Raw genomic sequence first — 16,025 nt, 5'->3', positions numbered from 1 at the left:
CCCCTGCTTGGGTCGAGCATATACATACTTACAGCACTACACTGATTTACACTGGTTCTGGCATAAACTGTTATCACAGACTGGAGGAGATGCAAGGATTCAAGTCTCTCATTTTGTAATGGGTCAGCTAACTTGCTTTAGAGTCTCCATCAGCAGTAGTGTGACACTTTTTTATTTACACTTCAAAGCTGTCCTTGAAAAGAGACACAGTTAGAAGGTAAGCACTTAAGTTTTACAAGATTAATTTATATAAAATTCAGATTGGTCATTTTGACAATATGGGAAAGTCGCAATAATGGTTTAGAAAACTGGTCCAATCTGGTGGTGCAAGTTTGTAATTATAACTTGTAGTTTTCCAATTTCTCTTTTAAGTCCTTTTTAAAATGTATTTATTTAATATTGCCTGTTGGGAACAATATGGCTCGTCGAAACACAGAGTGACATATTGCACCTCATTTTTATGATGTCTTAATATACACTAATAGGTCGCATTACAAAATCTCCATTCACAGGGAGTTGAAGGATGGCCTGCCTAATGAATAATACCCTGCGTTCTCTGTGTTTATTTATATTGTTGCATCTGGCTGGTCAATAGTGAACTTTGCTGAATATTCTTTCTGGGCTGTGCTCAAGAATAAATATGTGAATCAAGAAATTGAAACGTAAAACAGTGTTAATGTAGATGTTTGAGGTTCATAAACCATAGTTTGTCATCAATCTATGTTTCGAAGCAAATGATTTCATTATATTAGCTTACCTTATCAGGTCTCAAACTTCGAAGAATTATGATGCTTTGCAAGGAGTTTAATTTTTCATCCAGTGGTTTTGGCAAGGGAAGGTTGTGCGGTTCTTTGCTGTCATAGATTTTACGCCATTCATTTAGATTTTGACGAATGTGGTCCCTATAGAAACATAACATCTCATTTCTCGTATACTTGTTGAATACTATTCTTTACTGTATATTAACTAAACTTTACAATATTGATATACACTTTGCTAAATTATTTAAATAGAAAAAACATTTAGCTGAACATATATTTAGTATGTTATAACAAGACTCGAAAATCATAGGACACTTAAAAGTCATCTTTAGCGTTCCTCCTAACAGTTAAAATGACATTTTATCATCATCTTTATAATGTAACAATACCATAAATTAAGTAATACATTCTAAACGCTAATTCAGAAAATAAAGGACAATCACAGGTAATAGTTGACTTGAGGCCAGATGTACAATTTACTGTTCGCAAAATACTAGTCACAATTTTCAATCAGTATATTTGGGACTATATTTTTACATACTGAACTATATGCCACCTGCTTGGTTCTGTGAAAATAGAATTGGCTTAAGTTACAATATGACATATTTAATTAATATTCATTTGGGAAGTTGGAGTTGTGACTAAATCTGATTGCCCACAATTACAGGGATGGTGGTCTGCAAGGGTCAGCAGACTATCATGCCTGTGATTGGTTTTCAATAAAGTAAACATTTAGTTAAATACTGGGCTGCATTTAAAAAACGTTTTCTTTAATTTTGTTTTTACAATTTAAGAATTTGCAGTGGTCTCCCAGACCACTGCAAACTTTTTGTTTGTATATTCACAAAAGTGATAGGGTGCCAAGAGGGACCATTTCCTTTTGCAAATGCATTACCATCTCCTTTCAGATGCCAGTAAACGTTCAGTGTCTTGAGACAGGATTCCGGTTGCAAAACATTGATACGTAAGATACTGCTTCAGTATAATAAAGGGATGCCTACAATATGCCCCCTTTTCAAAAATCAATTGGTAAGGGGTCGACTGCCCAAAGAGCTTGTAATTTCCCTGACCTACAACCAGAAGTGATGGCAACTAGGAAGGCAGTTTTACAAGATAGTTGACGCAATGAAGATTTGAGGATGGTTTCAAAAGAAGAACCACTCCCAAGGAGGAGAATGTACTTTAATAGGAGAGTACTTTTTTAAGCATCAATGGGATTACAATTTGTCATGGGCACTTCAGATAAAACCTTCTTAATGCAAAAGAGTAAGACACCCTTGTGGAAGGTATTTTTGCTTCCCTCTGGATGTTCATGCAAGCTTGTTGCAGGTGCTGACCTGTCTGATTTCAGCATGCTGCCAAATTCAACTATGTCAGATTCGGAAGGCATGTCTGGGCTAGTTATCTTGTAAGCAAGTTTGGTTTGCACAATAGTCTTTTGTGTGGGTGAACAGAGATATTTTTAAGAAGGGTTGTGAATCATCACTGGGGGAAATTAGTATCATTGTTGATTTGAAGTTCCTCAGTTTCAGAATAACCACTAGTATTTGAAGGATGGGAAAAAGCATATAATAATGTCTCTGACTAGCTCATCAAAGGGCATTGCCCAGTGACTCAGGTACAAATCTCCTAGAGGTGAAGCTTCAGTATGTTGCATGTGCAACCATGGCAAATAGATCTTATTCTGGAAAACTTCCAACCAAGAAGATGCCTTGCAATACCTTGTTGTCTATGACCCATTCACAATTTTTTGCAAAGAATCTGATGAGAAAATCTTCTGTTTGATTTTGTTGTCCTGGGAGATTAACTGCCTTTATGGGATGTTCCAGGCTAGCAACTATAACCAGATTTTCAAAGCTTCCAGTGACAGTAAGAACTAAGATTTGAACCGCTATCAGACACAGCTTAAATGCCATGAGACCTAGGTGGACTGCTCTGAGCTGCAAGACAGTAATGTGATATGAACTCTTAGCAGGAGCCCACAAACCTTGAACAGAGAAATGCCATAGGTGAATACCTCTTTTGACTAATGAGGAATTTGTTACAATCATCCGAGTAGGAAGATCTCATTTTGGCTGATGTATCTATCAGAAATGAAACTTCAGTAGGTTGTTTGCTTTGCACCACCTGGCCAGAGACTGTTTTGCTGTTGAAACAATGTGAGTGTGTGGTCCGAGTTGTTATCCTTTTGAGCCCGTAGACCCTCCAAACATTGCTATAGTAGCCTGATAAAGAGTTATGGATTTGGCACAATTACAATGCATGAATCTAATTGAAACCAGAAGTGTTGAAATCTGATGAGCAGTTGTATTTGGAAACCTCTTGTGAAGTTGACACTTTCCCTGGATGGATGACACTCTGTCCTCCGAAGGAAGCAAATTTGTTTTTAGGTCTAGAGTCACTCTCAACTAAGTAAGGGTTTGAACCAGAGTTAGTGTGGATCTCTGGTAATTGAGTTGAGCCTGGGATAATCTTTTTGACTGCCAGTCTGCAGTGTGACAGTGCTGCTTTTTGGAGAGGGGTAAACTGTCCTCATTTCAATAGCGACCAACCCTCTTACCAGGCATCCACTATTACACCACAAGCATGGGGGAACATTTTAAGGCAATTTATAATCACGTGGAAGTGGTTAGTGAATCGAAGGGTAATAGGGATGGTCACACAATACTTTTCCACTTGCCCAAGGTCATTGCAGCCATTTCCCACCTTCCCCCAAATAAAGCCCCAAGGGACCTTTTTAACTCCTAGATTGAGCTTTAGGTCCCTTTAATAACCTTCCACTTAAACTCCGCAGTCAATGCCCCCTCTATTGACTGGGTCTCAATCAGTCATAGTTCCTGTTTTGAAAAAGGCCAGTAGGTCGGAACTCGGTTTGTTTCAGGCCCATTTCTCTGATTGATTCAGAGATAAAAATGATTGGTTGGATTTTGTTGGACCGCCTCTCATTTTGGGCTGAGGAGCAAGGCATTTTGCCTGACCTTCAATATGGGTTCAGGCCAGGGTAGGGGGAACATTGAGCAAAACTTGAACCTCTATTTACTGATATGCAAGTACACTAAGGTCAAGAAGGGGGCAATCCATTTGGCTTTCATGGACCTCAGTTCTGCCTTCATCAGAGTTTTTTTATAACACAAACTTTATTGTGTTTTTCAGGGTGTGTTTTTACAATCTTATAGCATTTCTGCAAGCCAGATGGTTCTCATGAGTGTGAGATACATATTGCACACGGAAATCTTTACATAAGATATTGAAATAACATTGTATATAATCCTAATAGTCGAATAAGAATAGAGTCTTGTGCTGTTTCATTTTTTTTTGTGTTAGAAGAGCTTTATTAATATAATAAGGGTAACAAAGGGGATGATTCATTTTAATCATGCAATATAAATGTTGTGACTAAGGCAAACCTTGATTAAAAACACAATGCAACCCACCTACCCTATCCCACCCCTGCAAACCCAACACAACACAAAAATAAAGCAAAACAACCAAGCTAATTGCGGCAGTGTAGTGACTACCTTTTATCCCAATAAAGGTACCAGGTGGTAAAGATAACCAATAGTGATAGGGAATAAAAGGATGGGGGGAGACAATAATAATGCAAGGGGCTAAAGGGGAAAGGAGGGGGGAGATGGCCATCCATTCAGAGGACATATACCAACAACGCAGGCGTTATATGAAAGGGGATTTATTATCCGCTCCGCTATTTGTGTGTGGCAGTTGTGAGTCCACTACGACTTCCTCCACATCCGTCCGAAATAGTTCTATCAATTGAGCCCAGTCTAAGGATATTGGACTTTTACGTAATCCTCTGTATTCTTCCCGTTGTAGAGCCTCCCTCTCTGCAGTGGCCCAACGGATGACCTCTTCCCTCCAGTTACCAATAATAGGGGATGGCGTGCGAGATTTCCAGCACTGTGTAATCAGCCTTTTGCAAAGCATCAGGGCTAAGCCGGTGAAGTGGCGCAGCAGCTTCGATTTTTGAGGGAGTGGGAAAAGGCCCAATAGACATGCCTCTACAGTGTCCCAGGGTGTGGGTTGTCAATACAGACAAATTCTGTATGATCTCCAAAACTCATGCAATGCTGGGCAGGACCACAACATATGAATAAAGTCAGCTTCTTGAGCGGGGCATCTGGGGCAGATCGCGGAGATAGCAGTGTACATTTTATGTAGCGTTAAGGGGTGAGGTAGGCTCTATGTACTATAAATAATTGTATTTCTTTCAGCCGTCAATTACGAGATACTTTTCTAGGATGTTCTAATATCAGGGTCCATTCCTTATCTTCTAAGCCTCGTGATAGTACTGTTTCCCATTTTTGTCTGCGAGATCCCAACATGCTATTCAGATGTTCTCTCAGCCCACGGTACAACCACCGAACAAGGTGACGGTCATGCCCCATTATGTGTAGGGATTTCAACAGATGGAAGGTAGGAGGCTCTCTCTGGTTTACCAGCTCATATGTGCAGATTTAGGGGTTGATTAGGATGGCGGACGGATTGCCCCCGCCGGGCTGGCGGTAGCCACCGCCGGCCAGGCGGGGGCAATCCGTCTGCCATCCTCACTTAAGTGACCCCCCGCCACATTAGGATGGCTGGAGGGTCGGCGGCGGACGGGGAGACTGCCCGCCGCTTTTCCACCATGGTCGCCTTGTGACCGTGGCGGAAAAGGTCTGATATGGTGGCGGTAGCCATATTAGGATGGGCTTTGGGGAATGCCTTTCCGTGGCGGCAATGCTGCCACGGAAAGGCATAAGGTCTTTGATTTGGGGGCCAGTTGCGGGCCCCCAGGGTGAAATGGGGGGTGGGGGTGCACATGGGGGGTACCTATGGTACCCCCCTGCGTTTCAAAGTACAACATGGCAGGCACCGCGCGGTGCCGGTAATGTTGTGCTTTGAAACGCACAACATGCATTTTTAGCATTGCGGCCATGCCCCATTATGTGAAGGGATTTCAACAGATGGAAGGTAGGAGGCTCTCTCTGGTTTACCAGCTAATATGTGCAGATTTAGGGGTTGATTAGGATGGAGAACGGATTGCCCCCGCCGGGCTGGCGGTAGCCACTGCCGGCCCGGCGGGGGCAATCCGTCCGCCATCCTCACTGAACTGACCCCCCCGCCACATTAGAATGGCTGGGGGGTCCGCGGCGGACGGGAAGACTGCCCGCCGCTTTTCCGCTGCGGTTGCCTTGCGACAGTGGCGGAAAAGGTCTGATATGGTGGCGGTGTCTATCAGCAAGGGACCCACGTCTGGGCATACCCTGCCAACTTAGGGAGAACAAAGCGATACCAAAGGGGATGATGGACGGAGCGTTAGAGCAAATCAAACACTCACCCCAAGTCAACTGATCTGGGTTTAATCCATCACCATTCTTTAGCTCACTCCACCACCCCAGTTCAGACATGGCCATATGCAAATCAGTCTGACCCTGTGCCTCATGGGAACAGTTCAGTCCGAATTGCCAAGCCATGTCTTCACTGGACCGGAAACAAGCATCCTGGGACCGGTTTCGGGTTCATAACCCTCATCAGCCAGGCTATCTTGAATCCAGTGGCAAAGTGAGCAAGGGACCAACGTCTGGGCATACCCTGCCAACTTAGGGAGAACAGAACAAAGCGATACCAAAGGGGATGATGGACGGAGCGTTAGAGCAAATCAAACACTCACCCCAAGTCAACTGATCTGGGTTTAATCCATCTCTATTCTTTAGCTCACTCCACCACCCCAGTTCAGACGAACAAGTTACTTACCTTCGGTAACGCTTTTTCTGGTGAATACAGTTTCTGCCTGTGGATTCCTCACCTTGTGAATATCCCCCTGCGCAGCAGCCAATCGGAAACTTTTGTAGCTCTCCACGCTGGCGAGGTCATGGACGACGTCACAGAGGGTACAACTCCGCTCGTGACCCCGCTGACGTCACTGGTTCCATAATAGGGCCTAGTCGGCATGATGACATCAGTTCCGCCCGTTTTTCCTGTGCCCCCGAGGCACATGGACAGACCGACATAAACAGTAATAGTATACATAGTACACAGTATACAAACTAACACACATAGTGTGAAACCAATGCAATATGCATCAGGAAAAAAATACATCCATATAAAAATCATTCAAATATACACTTAGGAGCTATAGAAGAGTGGACAACGGGGAGGCGGGTGGGTCAGTGAGGAATCCACAGTCAGATACTGTATCTACCAGAAAAAGCGTTACCGAAGGTAAGTAACTTGTTCTTCTGATAGATACATCTGCCAGTGGATTCCTCACCTTGTGAATAGAGTCCCACAGCAGTCCCCACTCCCGGAGGAGGGTGTCCACTCTGCTATACCAAGAAATCCTGGAGGACAGAGCCCGCAAAGTGGCCGTCCCTCCTCACCTCGGTATCCAAGCAGTAATGCTTCGCAAAAGTGTGGAGGGAGGCCCAAGTTGCGGCTCTACAAATATCCTCTACAGGTACACCTCTAGCCAAAGCAGATGTTGAAGACTTTGCTCTAGTAGAATGAGCCCTTATCCCCTCTGGAGGTTCCTTACCAGCCAGGGCAGAGCAGATCTTTATACACAGGATAATCCATCTCGATAGCGTGCGCTTGTGCACCGCTTTCCCTTTCTTACAGCCAGCAAATCCAACAAAAAGCTGGTCGTCCACACGATAGTCTTTAGTTCTATCAAGGTAAAAACTCACCGCCCTCTTAGGGTCTAGACAGTGAAGCCGCTCCTCCTCCTTGGAAGGGTGAGGGGGAGGGTAATGGACTGCCCCAGATGGAAGGGAGTTACCTCCTTAGGCAGAAAAGCAGCCCTGGTCCTAAGTACCATTCTCTCAGCATGAATGGTCAAGAATTGGGGTTTCGAACTAAGAGCCTGAAGCTCACTTACCCTCCTTGCCGAGGTAATTGCTACAAGAAAAACAGTATTAAAAGAAAGAAGTCTCAAGGGACACTTGTGTAAAGGTTCAAAGGGTGAACCCATCAAGTAGGTCAAGACAAGATTCAAGTCCCATTGAGGCACAATAAATGGAGTTGGAGGGAATTTGTTGGTAAGACCTTTTATAAAACGTAATACAATAGGTGATTTAAATAAAGACGGCTGGTCTGTGGTAAATAAATAAATAATACCCTATTTTTGATAGCATAACAGATAGCTCAATAAATAAGAGTCAAGATTCGAGGTAGTAGGAGTTTCTGCAGGTTTATTACAGCATAAGGACAGGATCAGGACAACCTGCATAGGAATAGGACAATAAGGCCCGGCAGCTGCCGGGGCTGGGTCTGGGATGAGCGCGCTAACATTTAATAACAAAACATTGACTTATATACATAGCGCAAACACATAGCAGTACATTGCAGTAGGCGTAACAGTAGGTGGAGTAGGAGGCGTGACGCGTAGCAGTCGCGAGAGATAACAGTAAAAAGAGGTGTAACTGGGAGTATACATAGACATGTGGTGCAAACGTAACAGAATATGTCATGAATGGGCGGAGACATTGGAGGGGGCTACCTAAGGAGCCGGGACCTCTAACCTAATGGTGCGCGAAAACTAGCAATGACGTGTTACTAGGAGAAGCTGGGGGCTACGAACTCTGTGCTAGGAGCAGAGACTAAAGTCTGGAGGGTCGGAGCGACATGAACCTAAACCCTATCTGGTATCTACTGTTTAGGGAACATGTTGATATAAACTAGAAGTCATGAGGGGAAAAGCTAACCTGATTCTAAGACTGGACCATGCATTATTCTACATGTAGTGCGTGATGAAGAATATTAAATGACCATTTAAATACAGTATTTCTCTAACATGGAGACGAGAAGGCTAGACAATGACGGAAACTATTGATGCAGTTCAATAGCTTAGGAATGCAGAGGAGGAGGACTGAACTGATAACCGGAACTATAACATACTTTTGGCAGACTCAGAGGCAGAGCCGGGGTGCACCGGGTACTGCAAGGCAGGAAGTAAGTGAAGGGTCGAGGATACAGGTGGGGGCTGCATCGCTCCTCAGCGAGGCTTTCAGGAGACAGGAGCTGAATCTGTGGTCCGGGCCCTTTTGAGGCCTGGAAACGGGGACTTTATAATTGAATAACGTGCACACTGAGAAACGTGGCAACATTACTTACATAGGCCTGATATTCGTAGTATTCACGAGGACTGGAAACTAACATACTAGAGGTGGACACAACTGCAATTGCGTCTTTAATCAGAAATGGGGAATAACATATGCATATTGGTCATGCACACATAACATATGATGGATGGGGCGTAGGGACACAGAACATGGCAAAATTTACTTTTCCACATTCCCTCCTTGTCACTACGTTTCCATCAGGAAACATCAATATTCATGATACCGTCTATCATTTCATACAGTACCATTTGCTCGTCTCGAATTGTCTTGGAACGGGATTTAGAACGAGGCTTGGGACGGGGAGTACAAGAGGTAACACACATGCTGCAAATCGCAGGGCCACATTGTATACAGAGGCAGCAGCTGAATATGATCGCTACTGCAATACCTAGAAAGGACAGGACTTTCCAACCCCATGCGGAAATTATATTCCAGAACCAACCTGACCATGTCCAGGTGCCTGGATCTTGGTGTAACAGATGGGCAATTTTATGGAGTCTGGTTATAGCTGAATAAACAGACGGCGCGTTATTTGGAATGAAAATACAACAACTGGATCCGAGAATTCTACAGGCCCCGCCCCTATCGGCCAGTATGACGTCAAGGACGAGACGATTCTGTAAAACGACAATTCTCATAAAGGATTGCTCTTCAGTTAAGTTACCTAGAGCGGAGGCAGTCTCATCTACTACTGCTTCAAGGGTTCTTGTTAACCTACGAATAAGCTTACTATTTACAATTGTACCTAAATAAGGGAAAACACCTTTATCTATATCAATGAATTGCTCTGCAGCGGTTTCAGTATAATCGACAATCGGGAGATTTCTCTTGTGTCTAGTGTGTACTAAGAAAGAATTCCTATGATAGTCAGGTGGGGCTAGAAAAACAGGTGGCAGTAGGAAAGCAATGTAACAGGTTCCCTCCCAATCGAGGGGCAGACGGACATATGCAGTTTGACCACAAATAAAATAAGAATGACGTGAAGCTTTGAAAATAGATTTCCCACTGTCACTATACTGGATAACAGTAGTACATTCACTATGACCTATATGTACAGAACCATAACTACGGACACATAATTCGCCTTTGACTGGTAGTACTGAAATAGCGGGTGAATCTGGAGTAATATCAGACTGAACATTCAGAACCATGAAATTCGACGAATAATTTCCTAAATTATATACTTCATTTTCTAAATCTAAACCTGTTCTGTGGGGGAAACCTTGCTTGTCTGGGAAACATGTACTGTTAAGAAAAGACATATCTGTTGAGGATGACGTTAGCGTGGACCATGCTCCACACGAACCATTGTGTGAGAATGGATAAGGAAAGAGTGGCAGAACTCCCTTCGGTGTCTGGAAAGGGGGGAGTCGACCACACACCCAACAATTAGTGGCATTGCTGGTCTGGTGTGAATAATGTAACATACGGATAAATGTGTTATTACGCATGGCGAGGCGGTATGCATATTCGTGAGGAGGCAGATCACTAAACGTGTGCTCTACTGTAGCATGAGCAGACATATTTACATGAGGAACTGAAAAACACAGGTAGAAAGCATAGCTGGTGCAGGAAATCATTATGCTGAGAAATAATACGAAACTCAGAAAAACGATACATTTAATTGAGCTTTGACTGACTCTCTCACTATGGGGGTCTATTTTATACATGTCAGAAACAGTCTAACCGTTTCACCTAGGGGAGGACTTATACAATCAAACTGGCTGACTTATTAGACCTAAGCTTTAACTTATACTCCTGTTGCGGAGTTTTCTCTAACAAGGGAGGGGTTGTAATAAAGTCTTGTGCGGGACAGTCCTTTAAAACAATGTTCTGGCAATCCTTCGAATCCTGGGAAATGTTCTTGGAAATGTTTTTGAAGACTGGTTTAGATCCTTTGAAAAGTTTTACATGAGAAAGGTGGACCCACCCCTTCCTGCCTTCCAACTTGACGGCAGTTCGGGTGGTCAAGAGGACCTGACGTGGCTCCTTCCAACGTGGTTCCAGCGGACTTGATCTGTCGAAATTTCTGATCAGCACTAGGGAGCCTGGAACGATCTCGTGCGGTGCCACCTCGGTATTGTCTGGAAATGCGGCGGCAACCTGTGAACGACATGAGTTGAGGGCAGACATCAAGGAAGCTAGGTAATCTGTCAGCATATTACATGAAACATCGGTAATACTTCGGGGTCTAGGAGTACCCCACATGTTAGGGGGGCGGCCGAAAACGACCTCATACGGGGACAGACCTGATCTGGAATGTGCAACCATACGCATGTAAAACAGAGCGACTGGCAAAGCTACTAACCAGTCCACACCCTTGTCTTTACATACTTTTGCTATACGGATTTTCAGAGTCTGATTATGCCTTTCGACTAGTCCAGCTGCTTCTGGATGGCGTACACAATGGAACTTCCACCGGTACCCTAACAACAGGGAAACGTGTTTCATGAGTTCAGATGAGAATGGCTGGCCGTTATCAGAATATACGACTCTAGGGAGTCCATATCTAGGGAAGAATTCACGAACCAACTGCTTGGCAGTGGTCGCGGCTGTATAATCTGGGACTGGATATGCTTCTGTCCATCTGGACAAGGCGCATACAACTACAAGGACATACTTGAAACCTCGACATCGCTCCATTTGAATATAATCCATCTGGAGGACCTCAAAAGGGTGGTCAGGGGGCTGGAAACCACCTTGTTCCACCGGGACACTTTTACCTGGATTAAACTGGCAACATATCATACAGGTACGGACTTTCTGCTTGGCTGCAGCACGTAAATGCTTGTTGAACCAAATGTTCTGGATACTGTCTAACATAGCTTTTTCTCCTAAATGTGCTGGACTATGTGCGGTATTGATAATGACTTGAACCATAGAATCGGGGAGAAACCATGTGGCTCTACCCTTCGTTAACCATCCTTGATCTGTCTGGACCCCTCCTTGTACAGACCATTTCTTGATTTCATCGGGAGTAGCATGTGACTGGATATCTATGACATCTTGTGTAGGGTCCTTAACTGTCATGCATGTAGTCAGATCTGGAGTATGTGTCTGTGTCTGATTAACTGGAATGTCTGGAGTCTGTGCTGTAAGCTTGGCTGTGCGGTCTGCTAAATCATTACCTTGGGAAATAATGTCAGTGACTTTCGTATGTGCTTTGCACTTCATGATAGCAATAGATGTCGGTAATTGTATGGCATCTAACAGGGCTTGAATAAGGAGACCATGCTGAATCTTGGTTCCATGAGAAGTCATGAAACCTCTCTCCTGCCAGAGCACTCCGAAGTCGTGTACAACTCCGAATGCGTAACGTGAATCTGTGTAAACATTAACTTTCAGGTTCTTGGCATGTATACAGGCTTGTGTCAGAGCGACTAGCTCTGCTGCTTGAGCGGACAGGGTATCAATACGGTGTGTTTCAATAACTTCGGTGTCGGTAGTCACTGCATACGCGGCGACTAGTTCTCCTGTACTAGTTCTCATACATGAACCATCCACATAAAGTGTCAGGTCAGGATCTGGTAACGGAATATCTGTCAGGTCTTGTCTTGGCTTTGTCGTAATGTTAACTACTTCCACACAATCATGTGTGTCTGGATTTGAACTAACTGATGGTAACAGTGTAGCAGGATTCAGGACGTTGCAGCGTCTAATTTCTATGTGTGGCTGGAACAGTGTCAATTCATAACCTGTTAAACGTGCAATTGTCAAGTGCTGAGTTTGTGTTCGGTTTAAAAGAACTTCTACTGAATGTGGGACCTGTACTGTCAGGGAATGTCCTAAAACTATAGAATCACTTTGTCTGATAGCTAGTGCTGTGGCTGCAACTGACTTGAGGCACGCAGGCAACGCCTGGGCGACTGGATCTAATGTGCTCGAAAAATAAGCACAGGGCTTGTATTGACCTGCTTGATCTTGTGTGAGAACAGATAATGCTGTACCTTCGCGTTCTGTAACGAAAAGTGTAAAAGGCTTACTGTAGTTCGGTGTAGCTAGAACTGGAGCTTGACATAGGGCTTTCTTTAACTCGTTGAAACTAAGTGTATGGTCAGATGTCCAAGGGAGGACAGTCGATACGGCTGCCTCCTGTGTCGTTAACTGTATCAGTGGCTTGGCTAGGAATGCATACTGGGGAATCCATTGTCTACAATAAGAAGTAAGGCCGATAAAAGCACGTACCTCCTTCTGGGTTCTGGGCTGGGGAAGACTCGCTATTAACTGGATACGGTCGGGTGTCAACTGCCTACCCCTCTTGGACAGCAAGTGTCCTAAGTATACCACTTGCTGGACACAGAATTGAAGCTTCGAAGGTGACACCTTGTGCCCCATCTCAGCTAGAAAATACAGAACTGTAAGTGATGCTCGCTCGCAGTCACGTTCAGAACGGGCTGTGATCAATAGATCATCGACATACTGGAGCAGGGCAGTGTCAGTTGGCATGTGAATGTTGTCTAGTTGTCTCTTGAGTGCTTGACTGTAAATACTAGGGCTTTCTGTGAAACCTTGAGGAGCGCGTGTAAACATATAGCTCCTTCCATTTAAACAAAATCCGAAAAGAAACTGGCTGTCTGGATGAATTGGAACACTAAAAAATGCATTCTTGAGGTCAATAACAGTGAAAAACATGGCTTCGGAATCAACGGCTGTTAACAGGGAAGAAATGTCTGGGACAACTGGATACTGAGGAATAATACATTTATTAAGCTCTCGTAAATCAATCACTAATCGATATACTGGGGGTGCATTTGGATCAGTACGTTTCATGACTGGAATGATCGGAGAATTACATACATTGGAGTCAGTTTCTACAACTACTCCTTGAGCCATGAGCTCGTCAATAATTTTGGATAAGGCTGCTACAGCCTCAGGTGGCAATCTGTACTGTCTGATTCGTGGTAATACTACACCTGGTTTGAGAGTCACACGATAGGGTGTGATTTGCATGTAACCTACATCAGTTGGACCTTGCGCCCATAAATGCTGCGGAACCTTAGACAATCTGGAATCAAAATCTCGTAATACATAGTGACCCTTGAAGTCACGTAGGAACAGACGTATTCCCTCTGGGGAACAGCAAATAACTGCACCTAATTCTTTCAATGTCTTAATGCCTAATAGATTTTCTGGACATGACTTAGTAAGTAACAGATCAGTAGTACGGGACAATGGACCTACTTCTAGAGTAACTGGCTTAGATATTTCATTAACTATGGGTTTTCCTGAAAATCCAAGGGAAACATTTCTTGAGCCTGAGAGCGGAGCCCCTGGAACTTCGGCGTGACTAATTGTGGTCCTACTTGCCCCTGTATCGATCAAAAACTTTCTGTCTTTCCCTAATACTTGACTATGTACGTAGGGACCTTCTTGGTCTACAGGTATCTCGATGAGAGGCAAGCCTACCTCCCTCTCTAGGCTGTTTCATGAATATGACTGATACTCTGGATACTCGGACTGTGCATACTGGTACATCTGCGATGTAACGTGCTGTGTTGCAGCAATAGGCTGCGGTACTGTAACTGTCTGTGGTGCATTCTGTGACTGAGGAGTCTGTGAAACTTGTTCTTGTCTCGGCGGACGTGGTCTTTCTTTAGTCTTACCAGTAGCTATGTTATGTTTCAGAACTGCACACTCGTTTATAAAATGACCTGGCTGTTTACAATAATTGCAGTTCCCTTTAACGGGAGCTGCAGGATGACTGGCTTGATTCTGACCTCTCTTCTGACTGTCTTGAGGAATAGATTGTGCAACTAGCACTTTCATTTTCGTGTCTTTCATACGTTTTCTTTCGTGTTCTTGCTCTTCTCTAATTCTATTCTGGTGATACTGGAGCATCTGGAGCATCTGGGACGGAGTATTTGCTTGCCAGGTGCTTTCGACTTTCAAAACTCGGTTTTTAATTTGTGGACTTGAATTCTCGACTAATTTGGTAACGAAAAGATGAGGGTACGACTCACTACTTGTCTTGAGACCACTGTTGATACTGAAACATTTCTCAAATCTAGAATAAAAATCACTGATGTCTTCATCTTGTTTCTGTTTACAGGCTGAGATTGCATCCCAGTCTTCTTTCCTAGTTGTCAATAATCTGGGTAAAACTTGAATCAATAATTCTGGTAATTCTTTACATTTATCTCCAAGACCGGTACCTGGTACTCGTGCCTTGTCTTCAGCTTCTAGAGCTGTCCAATCGATCTTTTTCTCTCCCACCTCCCATTCTTTTTCCTTTAACTTCTCATACACCCCTGCGGGTAGCAGGACCTTTAACATTTTAATGATATCTGGGTAAGTGTATTCTCCCATACGGAGCATGTCTTTTAATTCTCTATGGAACCCCGCTGGATCTTTGTCATGACAGGGAATTAATTTCTTCATTTCAAGGAGTTCCATCTTTGATATTGGAGTGTATACAAACACTCGTTGCATTACGCCACCCGCCCCTTGGACTGGGTGGACTTCTCGTAGCGGATTCTGTCTGTCTATGTAGAATGGTTTACTTTCTGGGGGTGAGACATGAACAAAATGCGGGTTCAGGAACGTTCTATACTTGTGACGCTGTTCTAGAATGACACTTATTAAATCGGTACCTAGACCTCTCCATCTGTACTGGAGTAACTCGTTCAGGATATCATGTAACGGGCCTGGATCAGAATGTTGACCCTCATACAGGGTAATGAGGTGTTGGATCATATACATACCCACCAGTCGCTGCTCGGCTGGGGGCAGTTTCAGGAACATTTGTGCCACTATTTCGTCTGGAAAAGTGGTAGAATCAGTAATCCATCGGACTGCTGATCGGGCTAGTTCTTGTTCGTGCATGGTACTTAATTCGCTATAACCGACTCGTGATTTCAGAATGTGGTCGGTAGCTTGAAATACTTGCTCTAAAGAGCCTCGTTCTGGTGCTGGATGGTGAAAAATAGACTTAGGTTCTGGACGCAAATGGCGATCTGGAAATCTGGATTTTCCTACATACGCTATTCTGGCGGGATTCTCGTCTTCCTCTTCAGGATCAGAGACACTTTCTTTCTCGCTTACTTGTGCTGCTTTACGCTGTTCCTGTAACCTTATTATTTCTTTACGAATTTTCTTGTACATACTTTCCATGGCACTAATGGTCTTGTGCTTACCCTCGGCTATATTA

General features: G+C 43.9%; 1 protein-coding gene across 1 annotated transcript in view; it reads right to left on the bottom strand.

Annotated features, from left to right (window-relative positions):
* The window catches only part of DNAH12 (dynein axonemal heavy chain 12), a 1,534,490-nt gene that overhangs the window by 396,853 nt on the left and 1,121,612 nt on the right, over positions 1 to 16,025 (bottom strand). The window contains exon 62 of the mRNA XM_078661571.1: positions 758 to 902. Within this exon, the coding sequence (XP_078517697.1) occupies positions 758 to 902 (145 nt within the window). The remainder of the gene's footprint in view (positions 1 to 757; positions 903 to 16,025) is intronic.

This window comes from Lissotriton helveticus, chromosome 9 (assembly GCF_964261635.1).
Source record: "Lissotriton helveticus chromosome 9, aLisHel1.1, whole genome shotgun sequence".
NCBI lineage: Eukaryota > Metazoa > Chordata > Amphibia > Caudata > Salamandridae > Lissotriton > Lissotriton helveticus.
The sequence above is the reverse complement of the archived record's forward strand: the minus strand, read 5'-3'. Positions and strand labels throughout refer to the sequence as shown.